The following is a 20,703-nucleotide window of genomic DNA, read 5'->3' on the forward strand; positions in this document are numbered from 1 at the left end:
TGCTTGTTGTTTTGTTCACTATTTCCAACGTATCTTGACTTTGTGATCTTTTGGTTTTTCTCTAACTAACCTTGTTCTTAGGAATCGTAATATAATTTATTTTGCCTTTTTTTAAAAAAAAAATCCTCTTAATAATCTACATTTTTTCTTTCCTAAATAAACTCGAGTAAATTAAAACCAACCCAATGGTTAGATTAGAACTTAGAACTATCTTACTTGCAAAAGAATTTAAGAGAAGATATGTACTAGTATTATTTAATATTGAGTAGCATTTATATAGCCATTACAAAGGAAAATAAAAGCCCAGAAGTACACAAACTGTGATCATAAATTAACTATTTAATCCTCTACCATATATCTATATAGTTGAGCATCATCTTCAGTCTGTTATCTGTGATCTATTTTCACTTATATATGGCCTATGCTAGCACTCTATCACCGTCTTCTCTTCACAATTAATCACCTGAAAAACAAAATCCAAAACAAGATACATTACAAATTGACTATGATCAATTGATTAAAAAACAATCAAACCATAATCTAGGCTAGATGCATTGATATAATATATAAGAGCATATTTAGGTGTACCCATGAAATTAACAATGTGGATGGCACATGGGAAACGACATTTATATCCTTTGATGCAAATACTCTCTCTGATTTCATAAGAGAAAATTTAGTCAATAAAATTTGATGTATTTACTTTAAATTTAGACCAAATACATTAGCTTTTTATAAAGCTACATATTTAATATGAAATGCACAAGTTCCAAGTCAAAATTACCACTTTAAACTTCTTAACATGTGCAAATTTGCACATGATAGAAAAACCCTTTTATAAAAACGTAAAAGTCATAAGCTTTTGGGATTTTTGAAAAAATATATGTATTGAAATAAAGGTTTTTTCTTATACGTAAAAGTCATAAGTCAGACACAAGATTATACAGAATCAGCAGTAAACGGGTAACTGTACCGTAGAAGGACGACTCCGCATTGACCTAAACAATATGAAAAAATGATAAATATTCTCGGATCATCATCATCATTATTATTATTATTGGTACATTTACATCGATTATTCTTTGGATTGCCAACAATCACAATTGCAACCTAAAAACATTTCTGAATGGATTTAGAACAGACGGCTCAAATTTTAATACAGTTTTTTTTTTCTTAATATGAAAATATTGACCTTAAACTATGAACTGTCTGACTTTGATCGGACGGATAAGATTTTATTTACGGCATACACTCATAGATTGTGACTGCTCCAAACTCAGATCCCAAACATTCTCCAATACATCTACATCAATTATCTTTAATAACAGTGACAACTTTATCTTTCAAAACTATCAAATCACAAACATCATTTATAATATGAATTTAATTTTTTAGATATCAATTAAATAAAAGAAAAGGTATATTTGAATTTTGAAGTATAGTAATATTGACATTCAATTACAACTCTAAAGAAAGAAGAAAAAAAATTGATAAAAAATGAACATTAATTTAGCATATATTTAAAGTTAATATTTTTTAGGAAGGGATAACCAGTGAATGGAAGCAAATTAAGATAGGGTAATATTCTTACGGTGATATATGGTTTGACTTCTAGTCATCCTTGTTGTCATCAACCTTGTCGGGAGGAGGTAGATCGAGTTGATTGTGGTTGGCAGGGAGGTAGTAGTTTTCGGGATGGTGGTGGTTGGCAAGATGGTTGTTGTAGTCGGGGTGGTAGAATTGGTGGTTTCCAGCGATGACAAAATACTCGAGGATTTCTTCAGCTAGTCTAGGGACATGAATAGGGTCATTGTTGGGTGGGGTGATCTTTGTCAAAACGAAGATGACGACGGCAAATAGGGCAGTAGAGAAAAAGAGTGGAAAGTAGAAGGTTACCATGGTAATGATGAAGGGGAGAAGATGGATGAAAATGAAAATGGCTAGGAAAGAAATGAGGGCCCCACTGATGTAGGGTTTGAACTTGAAAAGTTCTTGTTGAATATCCATCATTGGATGAGAAAAATGATAGTGAATGATGATTATGTTTAGTTTGTGTGAGAGTGTGTGCGGAATAGTAGTTTAAGTAGTGTGGAAATTGAGGAAAGGAGGGAGAGAGGGAGAGAGAGAGAGAGAGAGAGAGAGAGAGAGAGAGGAGAGAGAGTGCAAAGATTCGTCTTACCGTTCTTTTGGCATTTTTTTTTGTTGGAATGACTTGAGTACCCTTATTTATTTGAAAATGTTTATGTTGAAATTTGATAGAAACTGATATAACTAAAAAGGCATGAACCAAGAGAAAGGTGTTGTGGTTTGCTTTTAGAGATGAGTGTCGTACACTAAATTTAAATACTTCTTTCGATTGGAATTCAAAAGTTGGTTCATGTTGTAGAAGTTTAACATCTTAGAGACTTCAACTCAATTGGTTTCGACTATTTTTAGTTTATCCAATTACTAAAATGTAAAAGTGTTTGAAAATTGTGTAAAACTTTGTAAAGTGTTTGAAAATTGTGTAAAACTTTAAGGGCCCTTTAATAGATGTTTATATCAAAATGTTTGAGATGTTTGTCGCTTTATTTTCGTTGATTTATGATTTTGAGGGAAAAAATATTAGAAATTCTCTACCAGTAAATCCGAAGTTTATTTTTTATGATGTGTCAAGTTGACAAAATGCATCCAAGCAAAAAAATAATACACTCTTGATTCTTTTTTTTTTCTTTTTTTGATAGAAAGTAATGTGGTATATTATATATATTAATTTTTAAAAATTGTATCATATAATGGAGTAAAATTTACGAATAAAAATATATATCTTTTGTTTTTGTGGTGTCCATGGTTCAAATCCTGAATTTTGCATATATTATGCATTGTCCTTGCCAACTGAGTTAAGCTCACGGGAACATAAAAATATATTATCTAAATACACAAAAAAATCAATACTTCCTCCGTTTCAATATGAGTGTCGTTTTAGCCAATTGCACACATATTAAGGAAGGGAATAAAGTAGTCAAATGTCATAACAATTTTACCAAATTATCATAATCAACTATTGGTTTGTTTTTCATTAAAGAAAAAATAATACTTTGGAAGTAATGTAACATAGTATTAATTGAAGGGTATAGTTGAAAAGAAAAACTTATTATTGCATTGGAAATCAAAAGTAACATTTATTTTAAAACAATTTTTTTTGACTAAAACGGGACTTATTTTGAAACGGAAGGAGTATATTATATATATTTTTAAATAAATTTTCTTCTGTGTCACTACATTAGTACTTAATCGAAAGTTTGCCGACAAAATTCAAGATATAACTTTTCATCGAAATTTAATTAAAAAAAATATTCAGTTGGACTTTAACTTCGTTTATTTAAATATTATTTTTATTTTGGGCAAGCATTTCAATATTATTTTAAACCATTCAAATGTATTTCATTATAATTTTATTTTTTAATAGACCACTAAACATCTTTTTTTTTTTAATAATAGACCACTAAACATCTTGATCTCACTCTCCTTCCAACAACAAAAAAATCTTGATCTCACTCTATTTACCGATATATGTCCTACCTTTTGACATCTTACCCAGGTTAATAAAGTGTATTATTATTATTATTTTTTTTTAAATAGACGAAATGACAAAGTCATTATAAACTCACACATAAGTGGAGGTACCGGAGTTATAACCCCGATCATAGCATCCGACCTAACAATTTTGACATTTTACCAATTGAACTAGGACTTCTAGATTATTTTACAAAATGTAAACCGTTGCGAACCTGAAAAATGGAGGCATATGACTCAATTTTATAACCTATTTCAATTTTTAATTAAAATATATTTAATTCGGTCAAAAGAAATTAAAATACATTTATTATTATGTTTTTTTAACAAACTAAAATGAATTATATTATGAAATCAAAAAAATCTTCCAACACAAGATGTGCCTAATAAAACAGCGTATGTTTGATTGTGTGGTAGAAAGAATTGATTTTGATAGAACTTATTTTGTATAATTGATTCTAATTAAAGGTGAGTTGAACGTAAAATGATTTATTTATTTTTTTTTTACAAAAGTGATTTATATTTGATTAACTTCAAAACATAAGTGATTTGAATAAAAAAAAAAATATTTTTTGCTTGTTTGGTGTCATAAAAATATTTTTTGCCTGTTTTGTGTAGAATTTCTTTTAGATGTGTAAAAGACCAAAATGGTCTATAACACGTGTGTATGAGTGTGTGTTTGTGTGTATATATTATATAATGTTACATTTATTTAGTTTTTTCCTCCTTCATTCATTTTTGAGTAATTGACAATAAAATTATTAGATTAATACAATTGTTAATCACACAATATTCAAATAAAAATACATGTAGGGAATCATGAAGTACTCAATTAAAAAAAAATGAAGTACTCAATTAAAATTACAAATAGAAAAATTTAAGGTTAATGGTGCTTTACCCTCCTGTAATATAGGTCATTTTTGGTTTTTTCCTCTGTAAAATATTTTTTTTGATTTACCCCCTATAAAATATATTTTTTTTGAAATACCCCCCTAATAGGTCATAAAAAAACGAAATATTGACCTGCATTTTGATATTTTGCTTACCACATTAACAAAAATCTTTTTCTAAGTTGTTAACTAAACAAAGCAAGCAAAAATATATTGGATTGTTAATGATGATTATAGTGAGTTTGAGTGCAATGTGGTAATTTATAGATTTCACAAATCTATAAATTACCACATTGCACTCAAACTCACTATAATCATCATTAACAATCCAATATATCTTTGCTTGCTTTGTTTAGTTAACAACTTAGAAAAAGATTTTTCAGAAAAATCCAACACAATTCAGAAAAAATACAAAGGAAAGAAACCCTTTGTGCTGCATGCGGGACTGGCTTATGCCTAAGCCTACATTTGAGCCAAATTCATTTGTAGTCAAAACTGAGTTACCTGATGACTACCGTGAACCTCAACTAGAAACTTTGGCCATAATTCCATTTTCTCCCTTATATGCTTACTACAACCATGAACCCATATCTCATGATGAGGCTATATTTCATAACAATTAATCAATTTTTTATGTTCAACCTATGGATGAAAGGCCATAGATATACAACTTTGAGGAGAATGATCTCAAATGGGATGAGCTCAAAATTCAGGTGTATGACTTATTGACTTTCTTCTGAAGGTCAAGGAATATGGGAGAGAGCAAGTAAGGGAAAACAAGGAAGCTCTCAGTCTCAGATAATGGTTCTCATAACTTCTGATGAATATTGATTTAGTTGATTAAGGAGGAATGTTAGGAATCACCTGCCACCTCCAGTTGACAATATCCCATAAGTGTATGAGTTCTTTGATCTGGAAGCTAATTTCCCTCTGGTGCCTCTAAGACCATGATATTTTCAGAACTTCAAAACTGATATCAGAGTTGAATTAGCTTCTCAGAGAGTCACTCAAGTTCATATGCAAGCTACAATGAAGTCTCAACTATATATATGACATTCAGCAACTTCTCATACAATTATCCTATATGCAGAATTAGAAAACCCTTTTTATTGCAACCCTTTTATGCACGTCAAATAATATAACTTGTACTTGAAAAAAATTCTCAGTTTTATAATACAAGTTTCACTTTTTGTTGATAACAAAAAAGGAGTAAAAGTAGTAATTTAATTCTCTTCTAGAGTGTTAACTTAATTTCTTATGACTCTTTAAATTTTATAATGTTTTAAGGGAAATGCTAAAGAGTACCTTTGGACATTGGTTAAGAGAACACAAATAGGACTATTGTGTTGGAAAGTGGTGAAAATGATGAATTCAACTTTTTAAAAGTTTGAAAATTGTAGTTTCCAATATAGAAATATTATTTTTTGTTTCCTTAACAAGGATCTTTAACGGGCACTTGTTAGAAAGACCCATGTTTTAATTAATCTGGATTAGACTTAGGGGGATCTTACAAACGTCTCCCTCTTATAAGTTAAGTTAGTTAACAAAGACAATTGTTCTTTAAGATACATAAGTTTCTCATCATCAAAAAAGGAAGAGATTGTTGAACCAAAGTGAGTTTTAGAACAATGTCTCTAAGGTTTTGATGATAACAATGTCTGAAAGAACAATTGGGTACTATAATTTTTGCTCAATGTGCAGGACCATAAAATTAAATTTTGAATCTGAAATCAACTTGTTGGTTTTGATACACCAAGCTCTGAACACAATGGAACACAATTTATACTCAAAAAGAAGCTTTGATGACGAAAACTATGATCAGAAGAAGGTCAACAAAAGTCAAATCTCTGATCAAAAAACTTGAAGACAAGTTCTGATTTGTAAGCAAGCTCTGATGGAAGAAGTCAACAGTCAAAACTCTGAAGATCTTCTGAGGAGTTTGTCTTCTCTTGATATTTGTCCTCTTCTAAACTTTGTCTTCTTCTGAAGAAAATTTACTTTTAAAGACAGTTGCACGTCCCATAATTTTGAAATTTGAGTAAAAAATAAAAATGAATTATTTATGTATATTATGAACATAGTAAACGGTCGGTTTTAGATTTCTATTTCTGTGTCTATATATATATGTCCTTGTGTGTGTCCCATGATTGAACTCCCCCTCATCTTAACAATTTTGTTTTACTTAAAATAAGGCTGAATTATTGCATTGCAATCACATTATTGACCATTTTGTTTCCGTTTTGTGTAACAGCTGATGGGTCTTTGTAGTAATTATTATATTAGTCAATAGTCACATTATATTATGGGAAGTTTGTGCAATATACCCCCTTAAAATTGTTCATTTCTTTGAATCATAACTTTTGATGGGCCTTTTTCAACTTAAAAAGTCGATTGAATCTTAACTCTTAATGCTTGTTTTTGCAGATTTTTGAGCAATTCAACAAATCTATGGAGCAATCATAGTATGCATGGGCAAGATGGTAGTGGAAACCACCCGACAAAGATATGTTCATGAATGGGGCTCCATTAGAGTCTTCACAGCATGTAGAAGCATGAGTGGCCCACATATAAGGGGTCTACTTGCGTGACTTCAAATGTATTTCCTAAAAATGAAGCTTCGAATAATTTGTATTGTTAGAAAGTATACTTCTGACACGTAGGTTTTTTAGCATCAACGAGGCTTAGACCAACCTTAAATTACATGACCAAAGTTGTTGGGTTGTCACCAAAACTCAATTGCCACAAAAGCCTATAATCAAAACATGAAATCATGTCAAGAAAAAAAAGACACAAAAGTGCTCAAATTGTGCTTGATTCCATAGAAAATATTTGCCTACCTTTATGGGGGTATGGTTGATATTTTGAATGGAAAAAAAAGAAAGTGTTTCCAACTTTGGTATATTGAGTTTTAATAAGTGACTTATGTCTAGTAGTGAACAAAAATATAAAACATAGAAACATGCAACATCATCCATGAGTACATTATGGATTTGTCTTGATGATAATTGTTTTGTTGTGTTTAATGTAGTGCCATATTGGTGGGTCATATATGTTTGATACATGCATGCATTCAGCAATTTCAAGATTTTAAGTTAGTAATATAATGTTGATTGAAAACATCTAATTTTGCTACCTTCTAGATAATCAATTGAAGATAGCAACAGATAAGATTTTCAGCAGTCAAGGAAATTGATAATTCAAGAATCAGACCATAAAATGTCAATCACTTCAAGCATGATAAATAAGAAACAATTTGCTTTGGAGCTTAAGTTGTGAAATTGGTTTCTTCTTCACACTTACGAGGTAAAACTTTCCCTCTTTAGCTACCTTTTTGACATTTTAGCTATGTACTAGCTTATTTAGTGTCTGTTAGTATTAGCTTATTTGAGCTTATCTACTAAGATAACCACTCTTAAAACTGTTTGGAAGAACATATAGAAATAGTTTGAGATGTTCATAAGTTGTTTTCAGCTTACTTCTATAAACTCGCCACGAGCTTATGAAAACAACTTATACTTTATATGAAAAATAATTTGACTTTATTTTATCTTTTGTTAGAAAACTAGCTTCTACGTAAGCACTTTATATGATAAGTGCATATTCTATAAATGCTTAATTAAGTGGTTTATCCAAACAGGTTATTCAACATTCTTCTGATTTAGTTGTGCATCAATCTGTGGTTTAAGTGTTTAATCAACATTCTTGCAAGTCAATGATCATGATGAAGGCAAACAAGCAACGATTATGTTCCAAGCTGAATTCCAATTTAAGCACTTTTCTGACAATCATGCTGATTCTTGTTTTCTTGTCATTTTTCTTTTCAATTTCGAAGTACTTCTCTTTTCTTCTTGCAATACCAATTGCTCTTGTATCCACTTTGTTTCTTGTCACATTGAAAAAGAAAAAAGGATCTAAAAATGAAAGTGTAGTTCAAGAAAAGTTGCTGAAAGAGAAGCTACAATCAGCATTAGATGTTAGTGAGACTGAATATAATATACAAAGTGAAAATGCTGAGAATCATAAGGAGCAAGCTGAAGCACAGTTGGAATATTCATTTCCATTGGATAGTGAAAGCAGAAATTTCTTAGTCATGGATAGAACTTTTGAGTTCAGTGTTCCTGAGCATATGCAACAAGATGATTTGCGATTAGATTCTTCGTTTCCATCAGATAGTGAAAGAAGTAATGGCTCAATCGTTGGCGAAACTTTTGAGTTTGATCACAATAGATATCAAAACTTGAGTCATGATAGGTTAGTTTCTGACACTGATGATGAAGACGGCGAATATGACTATGATGATCACGATGAAGGATTTAACAGAATTATCGTAGATACAAATAATAACCTAAATGGAAAAGAGGGTAGTTTAGTCTCATACTCTTCTTTGGTCTATCCTATCTCTGGTACAAAATTCTTTATCTATCTCTTCATTTTTTTTTTATATGCTATATTCTGTATCTATGATAATTATGTTCAATCCTTCAGATGACAATGACTATGAAGATTATGAGGTGGAGGACGAGGACGAGGAGGATAACTTGATCGAAATCCACCTTCCAAGCAGGAACTTGTCTAACTTAACTGAAGAATCTATGCAAAAATTGGAAGCCAGGCCAGATTTCATTTCAGAATCCATTTTCAATCAACAAAGTCTCATGCAGCTTTTAGCAGAAATGAATGATATGAATGAGGATGAAAACTTAATTGAGATTGATATTTCCAGGTGATCCACCAATAGTCAAGACTTCAGATTGAATTAGGAGTTGTCATATTTAGGAAATCAATGTGTTCTTAAGAACTGATATCCTTATTTACAAGTTTTATGTTAGGCACTACTATTTTTCATCTTGAAGTTGAGCAAGATTTTGTTCTTGTCTATTATCTTGACATTTTGATTCAAAAAGGCCTTGGTATTGGCAAGATTATGAGTTACTTGCCTAGCATTTTTATGTTTCTTCACATCCAAATTAAACTATGAGGTGTTTTGTGAAACTCTAATTTAGAATATATTAGCCTAAAGGCAAGTGTTAGGAATCCAAATCAAACTGCCAAGTACTTTGCATTGCAGATAACATTTATTTATGTTTTAAGTTCTAAACTTTAATAATATATTGGATTTATATTTGTTAAACCAATCATAAGTCATTGAACTTAGGAAAGAAAAAAAAAAAACAGAACAGACAAAGTACATTTCAGCCATAATGTTGGGAATCTCTATTTTATTATACTCTTTGTTTAAGTTTTATAGAGCTTATCAACGAAATCTACACATACTAAATGCGGTGACGAGAGATATTGCGGGTTTGAACACGCACCCTAACATATCAACTATTCTTACAGTTTTTTACTATACGAGTTGTACTTAAGGGACATATTTTGTTTTGCTCTATTCATTTGTCCAACAAAATAAAATAAAAAATGAACACATTTGGTATTCACATCGCAATTTAGCCTCTTTGATTAAATTTTTATTTTTTCTTTGGCGTCTTAGAGAATCCAACAAATTTCATACATGCTTACGACATAGGAGAAATATAGAACCTGTAATACTGGTCTTGTTACCATCAAAATCAAGCTACCACAATCAAGCATTTAAGTTTCAACGTTGAAATCACAAAATATCTCAAATTTCATCATTATATTATAGCAGAAAATAGGAAAGAAACGAAACTCTACCGAAAAGCCGTGGCAAAACCATAGCCTTTCAAAGGGAACTGGAACTAGTTTTCACTTAAAGCACTTCGCATCCAAAAGAGCCTCTCCCTCAAATGGCTCAAAATCTTCAATCATCTGACTGACACGCTCTTTCTGAGCTTCGTCGGAGATGTCAACCTTGGTCCACTCATACAGCTCCATGTCATAGCATTCATCCATGATAAACTTTGGAATCTCTTGTCCACGGAAAAGCCACAACCCCTTCACCTTAAATGGAGGCTCTGATCCAATTATAAGCATCTTTCCAAAAGCATACTTGCGAGCCAAGTCCATTCTTTGAAGAAACCCACCAACCTTGTTCAGTGTCACGAAAGAAACAGTGTTCTCATCGTTGTATTTGTAATCACAGAACCAGAGAGAATATCCCTCTGGATCATACATGTCCCAGAATCCTGCAAGTCAAACGGAGAAATTATATTGACATGATCTCAAACCTCATTAACAAATTTTGACATTCTTTACTACATTATATTCATGATAAAGAGAAGAGCTTCCAAAAACATTGCTATAATAGTATATTTCCAAAGGATGTAAGCTACAATCATAATCCTAGAGGCTACAAAAACATAAAAATATGAACCGCAGGAGCGTAATCACTAATCACAATACCTTTGATTGCAACCTCACGGAAGTTGGTCTTGGTGTTAGAGTAGAGTCTTTTCCAGTCATCCAAAACCATCTTGCTTGGAGGAAGAAGATCTAGAGGATTCTTGGGTTTGGGCTTGGGTGCTTCCTCTTCAGCTTCTACAACTTTGGGCTTTTCGGGCTCTGATTTAGCCACTTTCTTCGGTGCATCTTTAGATGTGGGCTTGGATTCCTTAGGCTGGGTAGGGTTCTTAGCAGATGGAATAGGTGGCATAGCTTCAGTCTGCTTAACCTGGCCGAATATCTTTCGGAAATTTGGCTGGTTGACCAAGGTCCAGAAGTATCTCTCAACATGAGGAAACTCTGAGGTGAAGCTCTTGACCAAGAGTTGAGCGAAACCTAAATACAAGTTGCATGCTGCTATAATGTCAGCAAGGGTAACAGAATGCCCAACCAGGTAGGTATTGTGGGCAAGGTGGGTGTTCAAAGCCTCAAATGCTCTCTTCAATGAGGAAATTGCAGCCTCCTCTACCTTCATTTAGACACAAATTGCAAAAACGGGAAAATATTCAGTAAAAGGGGAAGTTAACAGGTATTAGTATTACAATTGACAAAAACTCAATTAAAAACAAAGCAAATTAACTGTTATCAACTGATATATCATTATATAAAATTATATAATTGTTATCAATATTCAATACTCAAGATTCGAAACTTCAAACCAGTTAACAAAGCAAATTAATATCGAATTTGAAAAAATAACATCGCATGCAACTTACTGGAGCCAAGTAGGGGGAAAATCCACGTCTTGGCCGATACAACTTCATAATGTTGTCATCAATCTCCATAGAAGAAAAATCAATCCATTGTTCAACGTGGGCCTGAAACAGCAAATTACAAGTAGAATGGAATATCAGGCCATTTCCAAGAAAGATAAACAACATATTAATATTACATATAGTATCACGCTAAAAAATGGAGCAAACCAAAGTAAGTTAAAGTCGAGATTTCACGCAAAATCATCGGAAAGTGTAAATCGTACAATCGTAACACTAATAATAAGATTAAACAAAATTCATAAATCAATATCACTCATATAACAGCATAGCTCACATAACAACATAATTAAAACTTGAAATACTTATGAAAATAAAACAATATCACTAGCATAGCAGCAAAGCTCACATAACAACATCATAACACTTAAAATATTTTGTGATTAAAACCTTAAATCAAACCCATAGCACATACCTCTCAAACAAAACAACTAAAGTTGTCACCACGGGCATAATCATGAAAAAAATTCAAAGATTGTAGATTATATGTATCCATACATGATTAACAGGGGAGATTCCACACAATTCCACCAAACTAAGATTATGGGTATAGTCACATTCACTTATAATGGCAAAATTGGATTTTAACTGCCATGACAAAAACAATAAAACAAAAGATGTACCTGATCAATGGGAGATGATCCAAACAAGTTGCTTTCACCCAATCGAGCAACTGCAGCAAACCCAAACAAAGTTAAATAACAACCAAGCCTTATCCACAAAGTGAGGTCGACTACATGGATCAAATTACGCCATAATGTTCTATCATAAATCATATTACAGTCCAACTCATTAATCTCTAAGTCTTTCCTAATAGTTTCTGTTATAATTTTTTTGGGTCTTCCTCTACCTCTAGTGATCTAACTATCATCCATCTGATCTACTCTCCTTACTACATAACCCACGGGTCTTCTCTACATATCCAAACCATCTAAGCTTATATTATCTACCATCTTTTTTACTATAAATGCTACCCCCAACTCTCTCTAATATTGTCATTTCTAATCTTATCTGATCTAGTTTTATCAAACATCTAACGCAACATCCTCTTCTCCGCTACGCTTATTTTATTCTCATGTTGGCCACCCAACACTCAATTCCCTACAACATCGTCGGTCTTACAGCTACTTGATTAAATAACATCATCACAGTAAATCTATATTGCATGTGTATAGACTAAGCATACCATAGCGAGCCATCGCATTGCTCTCAAAGACGGGACCATCAGGTGTTTCCAAGACCGGAACCTGTAACAAATCATAATCAAATCTAGATATTAACATACAACAAGCTGTGGTGCTAACCCTTTCTGGATGGCAAAATCAATCCTCGTAAACATTACTATGCATGATAAAGAATACCTTTCCAATAGGATTCATGTTGATAAATTGAGGACTTTTATTGGAAACACCCATCTGAAAATCTGGAGCCAATTCAACTTTGATACCGCTGTATTCAGCAGCAATCAGAGTCTTGTAAGCATTTTTGTTTCCCTTCTGAGCATGCAGGATCTACATAACCAAATTTTGCAATTAGATTAGTTATTAATAAGTGAAGAAGAATCAAAGTAATTGAAGAAAGTGACTAACCAGAGCCATGACTGTAGAAGTGGAAGAAAGAAAGAAAAAAAAGCACAGTTCGAGTTTGAGTTGGGAAGCAGGACTCTTCTGTGCGATGCGTTGCGAATGTCTCCAAAGGGTCAATTTAGTCTTTTTATTTTCTTTTGGAATATTCGTTGATCCTCCATTGAGGTTTGATGAGATGTTATTTTGATATTGGATTAGGGTTTAAAAAGTCTTGATAATTTTAAAAGATTTTGCATGATTTTAACGACTTTTATGATTTTAAAAAACTATCAAGATTTACAATTTGGATTTCAATGGATTTACACTATAAGATTTTAAAGGATTTGAAATGATTTTATGAATTTTATAAGATTTCAAAAGATTTTATGAATTTTAAGGATTTCTACGATAACACTTTTTTTCACAAAATTTCACTAGAAAATCCCACTAAATCTAATTAATTAAACGATCCTTCTAAATTTGAATGATTTTGAATACCACAAGACTTTTTTTAAGTGATGAAGAGTTTGATTGAATGCCACAAAATTTTCTTTTAAGTTGTAAAGAGTCTTGATTGAATACCGCAATACTTTTTCATAATAAAAAAAGTCTTTTAAATTTCTAATCCAATACACCCTCCTTAATATCATCCGTAATGCTACACATTGTTCGGGTTAGATATATAATTTTTTTTTTATAGATATAATTTAGTGTTTATGTTATTTGTATAATGTTTATTAAAAATCCATATAACTTATAAGTAATTAAAAAAAGATTACTCATATTATAATCCTTAATTTATTAAATAAAAATATTAATATTTACCTAAAATATAAAACAAATCAATCATACCTCCTTTTTAAAAAAATCATATATTCCTTAAAAAAATCATATCTATCTAAGTTCAAAAAAGTATCAATAATATTGGTGTTTGTATTATATGTATAACATTTCTTAAAAATCCATAAAACTCATAAGTTTTTTTAATAAGCTAAAATGAAATATATTAAATTAATTTCCTAGTCGATTCCCGGACAAGGAGAGCAAAGAAAAGACCGAAAGGAAGATAAAACAATTACATCAACCGGAAAGATCTTTTAAAAATAAAAATAAAAATGAAAAATAAAAAAACAAAATTCAAGCTCACTTAAGTAATAAAGCCAAAAGGAGACAACAAACGATCTCAATGAAAAGTAACTTGCAAACATAAGAGAGGGTTAAACCACCGCATGCGATAGTTAAAAACATAAGTTAGACGATTTGTCTTTAGCCACCAAAAAAATTAAATCTTAATTTTCTAAAGAAGATGATGAATAGAATCCCCTTTTATTAAAAAACTCAAACATTTCTTTTGCGCCAAATGACCGACACCCAAATCAAATGAAGAACATAACATATTTTTTGAGTAGCCACATAGTAATCCAAATTGAAGTAAATGATATGTAATATGTGTGGGCTAAACCGTAACAAAACCTAGTCAATTCTAAATATCAAACCAAATATTTTCGAAAAATATACAGGACAGAAAGAGATGATTGATGTCCTCCTAGAGACCACGCCCACACATAATTGTGCATTTGGCTGAAGCACTCGTCTCCTAATTAAATTATTTATTGTTGGTATCTGATTACGCAACAGGCGCCAAGCAAAAAGGTTGAACTTTAACATCTCGAACATTTCCCTTTTCGATCATCTTCCTGTGAAAAACAACTACAAAAGCAAATTGGTTTAGAACTAGCGGAGATCAAGGTTAACGTATCAAAACTAATGTTCTAGTCTATAGACTAAATACATCGGTTATTCAATTAATATAAAAAGTTAATTGATTCTTATAATAAGGACCGGATGAAATAGTTTTCATTCAAAAAGAAAACGCTAAACCTCGATTTATAGTTTATATTGCTATTTATAAAATTTATTCATTATTTAAGGATATGATTTATAGGATATGTTTTGTATTACTTTAGCTCTCTATATATAAAACGATGAATAACAGTATAGTAAGATACTACTCTTCCTTATAAAATATATCTCATATAATTTGACAAATAAAAAATAAAAATAAAAAAACTCATTATAAATGGTAGTGTAACTTAGATAAGAAGACTAAGTCGTCAGAGAAGCACCATGTTCACAAACCGCGGAGAAGAAATGGTGGTGGGAAAAGATTGTTTTGTAAAGTTACATTCATAAGGGTTTGTGTGAGGCGTGTGTGAATAGTAAGAGCCTAAACACTCCACTCGTGAAGGATGTTTCAGACGTTGGGCTAAATTGTTTACCTAATGGGTTTGGAGTTTGGACCATATATTATGGTAAGAAAATTGCTCTTCTCCCATATAAAATTGCTCACTCCCACATGAACTGATCAAAATATCTCTAACGTTGAGGTAAAACGTGAGTTAACTCACGTCCTACATGAGTTACATAAATAACTCATGTCTAACGTGAGTTAACTCATGTTGGTGTTCGAAACATGATTTAACTCATGTTGGTTATACTAAACATGAGTTAACTCACGTTAGAGGTATTTTGGTCAGTTCACGTGGGAGTGAGCAAATTTGTATGGGAGAAGAGCAATTTTCTTATGGTAACATGGTCATAAGGCTCACAAGATTGACATTTGTTTTATAAAAATGTTTAGTGCACACGTAAAGAGAGAAGGAAAAAAAACAGAGAGAACTATTTCAAAAGAATTTGAAGGATTGAAGCTTCAAAGTTTGTTCAAATGTTTTAATCACGCCTATCATTGCAGAAGACTGGAAGAATGAAACAACGGTTATTTCAAAAGAATTTGAAGGCATTGAATGCTTATTCTTTAGAGAACGTTGAAAAAGGACAATTGTACGAAGTGTACAACCACTATCTCCACTACATTGTTTTATGTCTTCAATAGGACAAGAACAACAGCTATGCCTACAACGGTGTTCCTCCAGACTTTGAATGGATTTGAAATTGATCCTTCATAGGACAATAACCAAATCAGAGAAAAGATCAATGGTGATTTGATCAAGCTTCAAACGACTGCTTTTGATGTGCTAACAATCAACAACGTTTCTTTCACACCTTTATATAAAGGAGTGAAGACTTAGAGAATGACAAGACTGATAAAACAATTTACAAGTGCCAAAACTCTGCTGAAATTGTTCCACATCAAAGATCACTTTAAATTTCTTATCGACTTCCATATCTTAGAAATTCTAGAGTCTTAAGAGTTTGTATCTGATATGTATTGTGAACACCGCTTATTGTATATCAGGTGTTCAACCTCAAACATATTTCTTTGTAATTCTATTTGAATAGAAGTCTCTTGCAGTTGTGCTTGAGCATAGGAAGTCTCTTGATTTAGTTCTTGAGCATAAGAAATCTCTTGCAGTTGTGCTTGAGTAGTTTGAAGTTTCTTGCTAGTTTTAGCATTGAGCAGTTGTAATCAGATATTATATTTTTAGTGAACTCTCCTTGGAAGTGCAATGGGGACAGGACTACTTCCGGTTTGTGGAAGGAACCTGTATAATTGCTTTGTGTGTTACCCCCCCCCCCCCCACTCTCTCTCTCTCTCTCTCTCTCTCTCTCTCTCTCTCTCTCTGTGCGCGCGCGCGTTGTGTGTGTTTTTATCCGCTGCATTTAGATTCTGAACATCATTTCAGAAGCTGAATTCTATCTGCTTTTGACTAGTGACTTCATTAGGAAAAAACGAAGAAAAAACTAACACAATTCAACCTCCCTTCTTGTGTTTTTCTCACCTTCAATATTTATAGGCAAATTTTGCACTTTTAGATTCATTAAATGACTGATGTATCCAAATACATTAGTTATTTAATGAAGGGTTAATAGGCCTTTACCCCCCCTGTAATATACACCACTTTTGGTTTTGCCCCCTGTAAAAAAAAAAATTTAGATTCCATCCTCGTAAAATGAAGATTCTTTAGGATTGCCCCCTAACCTAGTTGAGTCAGCAGAATCTCCTACGTGGCATTTTTTTTTTAAGCCACGTGTTAAACACGTCATTAAACACATCATTTAAAATTAAAAAAAAAAATTTTATTATTTTTTGAAAAAACACGTTTTTTTAAATCAAATGTTTTTAATTCTTTTTTTAAATGGTAATTTTAATTTGTTAAACTTAATTAGAATATGAAGGGTTTTCACATTTCACCCCTATCATTTACAACACTTGTGAAAAATTGAATCCAATACAGATTTATCAACCCTAACCATTCCAAACGTAGAAAAACGATTCGAAGAACGGACACAGAAGAACGAAGAAGACGATGAAGTGGAAGGGGAAGTCTGTGAAGGAGTCTGCGAAGGAGAAAAACGATTTGAAGAAGAGAAAGGTTGCGAAGCTGAATAAAAATGACGGTAGGAAGAAGATGAAGGTGATTAAGAACGCGAACGCGAACACGACGAAAACAAAGAACGAAGGAGCAGCAAAGAAGAACAATGAAGATGGGGCATCTGGAGATGTAAGTTTCACCTTTTTCCTACTTTTTCCTACTTTGTAATGTTTCGCTTCTTTTGCATGTGTATGAATGAAGTTTTTTAGTGCGAGAAGTGGGTGTATATTGTTGTTGTGGTCCCAGTCAATGCTCTAATTGAACAAAAAGTTGCTGAAAAAGAATCAATTTTAGAATTAATTTTTTAGGGTTTTTTATTCATGTGATGTTGTTGTTTTGTTTTGTCTTTTGCTGCTTGTTGGTATGTGTGTGGGGTCGTGAGTGACACGTGTCTTAACATTATTGGTTTATTTTGTTTTGTTTGTTTAACAGAAGAAAGGGGTATTCAACTGCATCTTTCACCATGGTGGGGAGTTTTTTAGGCATAAAACCATTTTCTATAGAGGTGGTGTGGAAACAATTGTGTCTGATATAGACCCTGATGCTTGGAAAGTAGCAGTTATCAAGGAACTTGTTAGGAGCTGGGGTTATGAGAAAGAGGAGTTTAGGATATAGGGTAAGATGGATGGGGTGAACAATGACTTTTTTGAACTCACTCTGGACGATATTGCTGACTTGATTTCAACGCAAGCTGTTGCTGAAGAAGTAGATGCTCATGTATATGTGGAGCATAATATCAGGGACAGTTATGTGAAAGTATTGGAGCCTTGTTGTGTTGATATCAATGGGTCTAGTGATGAAGATGAAGACAACCTGTATGTTTATAGTAGTGATGATGGTGGTGCTAGAGATGTGAAGTTTGATGACAGTGAGGATGAGAGGGGTGCTCCAGTTAATGATGGGTTTGAAGCTGTTGAAGTTGAAGCACCAGCTAATGGTAGCAATAGAGTCAATGTTGGTGGTAAGTCTTTGAGGATAAAGAAGTGTGCATCTAAATCACCTATGAAGAAAAACTCTCCTATAAAGCAAATGAAGCAAATGAAACTCAAACAAAAGGCAACTGAATATGATAATGATGTATCAGATGATGGGGAATATTTTAGTGATGAGCTTGACAGTTCAGATCCAGATGCATCTGATGGTGAAAATGGTATAAGGTATGAAAATTTTAGACCAGAGCAATTTAATGCACAATATGAATTTAAGTTAGGTATGGAATTCAATTCACTCACACAATTCAAGGATGCAATACGTGAATGGAATGTGCTTAATGGATATGAAATTACATTTTTGAAAAATGAAAGCTATAGGGTAAGGGCAGTTTGTAAGGGTAGATGTGGGTATTTGGCTTTTTGCTCTAAAGTGGGGGACATGCACACTTATCAACTAAAGACTTTAAAGCCAAAACACAAATGCTCCAGGGATGTTAAAAATAGATCTGCAAGCTCAAGGTGGGTGGCAAATTTTTCTGTGGTAAAGAAGCTGCAAACTTCAAAAAAGGTAACAATCTCAGATATTGTGGATGACATGAGGACAAACCATGCAGTGGGTATTACAATGGGTAGGGCTTGGAAGGCAAAACAGATTGCTCAGAGTATTGTTGATGGTGATGCTGATAGGCAATATGCCATGATTTGGAGGTATGCTGCAGAACTTAAAAGGGTGAATGCTGGAAATAATGTGAAGATAAATGTGGATAGACCAACCCCATCAATCCAACCCAGGTTTGGTTCTTTCTACTTTTGTTTTGATGGCTGTAAGAAAGGTTTCATCAATGGGTGTAGACCATTTGTTGGGGTAGATGGATGTCATTTAAAGACAAAGTATGGGGGTCAACTTCTAATAGTTGTTGGTAGGGACCCAAATGACCAATATTTTCCATTGGCATTTGGAATAGTAGAAACAAAGTGTAGGGAAAGCTGGAAATGGTTCATGGAGCTTTTAATGGATGACATTGGAAGGGATAGGAGATATGTCTTCATATCAGATCAACAGAAGGTTTACCTTTTAAATTCACATACTTATATTCCTATTTTGTATTGTTTCCTATATGTATTGTTTCCTTTTATTTGTGCATTTCCTATTTTGTACTTATATTCCTCCTTTTATAATTGTAGGGATTAATGAGTGTGTTTGAAAGCATTGAGCACAGGGTATGCCTAAGACATCTTTATGCAAACTTTAAGAAGAAATTTGGGGGTGGAACTCTCATAAGGGATCTGATGATGGGAGCTGCTAAGGCCACTTATTATCAAGGATGGAAAGCTAAGATGGATGAGATTAAGAAGGTTGACAATGGTGCCTGGGAGTGGTTGATGGTACACCCAACAAAAATCTGGTGTAAACATGCATTTAGTTATTACTCTAAGTGTGATGTCCTGATGAATAACTTGTCTGAATCTTTCAATGCTACAATCTTAGTTGCCAGAGATAAGCCTTTTTTAACTATGTGTGAGTGGATTAGGAATTACCTAATGAATAGAATGTCTACTGCTAGAGTTAAATTTGGTAGATGGCATCACAATATCATGCCTATGCCTAGGAAAAGACTAGATAAGGAGGTGTTTATGAGTAGGCATTGGACACCAATCCCATCAACTGATGAGGAATGGCAGGTACAACATACCTATAATGGTCAACAATTTATTGTTAATACTAGTAATAGGACTTGTGCATGTGGTTTCTGGGAGTTGGTTGGAATTCCATGCAGGCATGCAGTGGCAGCTTTGGGGTATAGGCAATGGAACCCTGAGAATTATGTTGATGAATGTTACTCAAGAAGTAAGTATGAGAGGTGTTACCAGAATGCTATAAGTGCCATTAATGGCATGGAGATGTGGCCAGAAGTTGAGCAAGAAGGAGTCCTGCCACCTGAATACAAAAGAGGCCCTGGAAGGCCTAAATAATTGAGGATAAGAGAGTTTGATGAACTTGGTGGTAGGATAAGAACGCCTGGAGTGGCTTACAGATGCACCAAATGTGACAAAATAGGTCACAATTCAAGGAGATGCAATTCTGCAGTTCAGAACCCAAATGCTGAAAAGAGAAAGGTAAATTTATACAATTTATACAAGTTATACAAGTTACACAAGTGAATTTAGTTATACAAGTTGATTGGTTGTTTGTGTTTCAGAGAAAGCCAACAAAACGTGCTTCTGAAGACATTGCTGGTACTTCAAGAACCATTCCAGATGCTGCAAACATACCTCCTAAAGCTTCAAAA

General features: G+C 32.8%; 2 protein-coding genes and 1 long non-coding RNA gene across 3 annotated transcripts; 1 reads left to right on the top strand and 2 right to left on the bottom strand.

Moving 5' to 3' along the window:
• Positions 1-406: 406 nt before the first annotated feature.
• On the bottom strand, positions 407-2,109 carry LOC25489143 (uncharacterized). Its single transcript, XR_003010093.2, has 2 exons — positions 1,592-2,109; positions 407-463 (listed from the first exon to the last, which is right to left on the bottom strand). It is a non-coding gene; the product is annotated as an uncharacterized lncRNA (long non-coding RNA).
• Positions 2,110-7,544: 5,435 nt separating this feature from the next.
• LOC25489144 (uncharacterized) lies at positions 7,545-9,280 on the top strand. The gene is made up of 3 exons (XM_013604590.3): positions 7,545-7,748; positions 8,083-8,848; positions 8,931-9,280. Exons 2-3 carry the CDS (start codon positions 8,158-8,160, stop codon positions 9,170-9,172), a joined length of 933 nt encoding a protein of 310 aa, XP_013460044.1. The 5' UTR covers positions 7,545-7,748; positions 8,083-8,157; the 3' UTR covers positions 9,173-9,280.
• A 698-nt stretch (positions 9,281-9,978) lies between these two features.
• LOC25489145 (elongation factor 1-gamma) lies at positions 9,979-13,336 on the bottom strand. Its single transcript, XM_013604591.3, has 7 exons — positions 13,171-13,336; positions 12,943-13,092; positions 12,768-12,828; positions 12,205-12,254; positions 11,525-11,626; positions 10,770-11,277; positions 9,979-10,552 (listed from the first exon to the last, which is right to left on the bottom strand). Exons 1-7 carry the CDS (start codon positions 13,177-13,179, stop codon positions 10,173-10,175), a joined length of 1,260 nt encoding a protein of 419 aa, XP_013460045.1. The 5' UTR covers positions 13,180-13,336; the 3' UTR covers positions 9,979-10,172.
• Positions 13,337-20,703: the final 7,367 nt, after the last annotated feature.

Source organism: Medicago truncatula, chromosome 3 (genome assembly GCF_003473485.1).
Source record: "Medicago truncatula cultivar Jemalong A17 chromosome 3, MtrunA17r5.0-ANR, whole genome shotgun sequence".
Classification (NCBI taxonomy): domain Eukaryota; kingdom Viridiplantae; phylum Streptophyta; class Magnoliopsida; order Fabales; family Fabaceae; genus Medicago; species Medicago truncatula.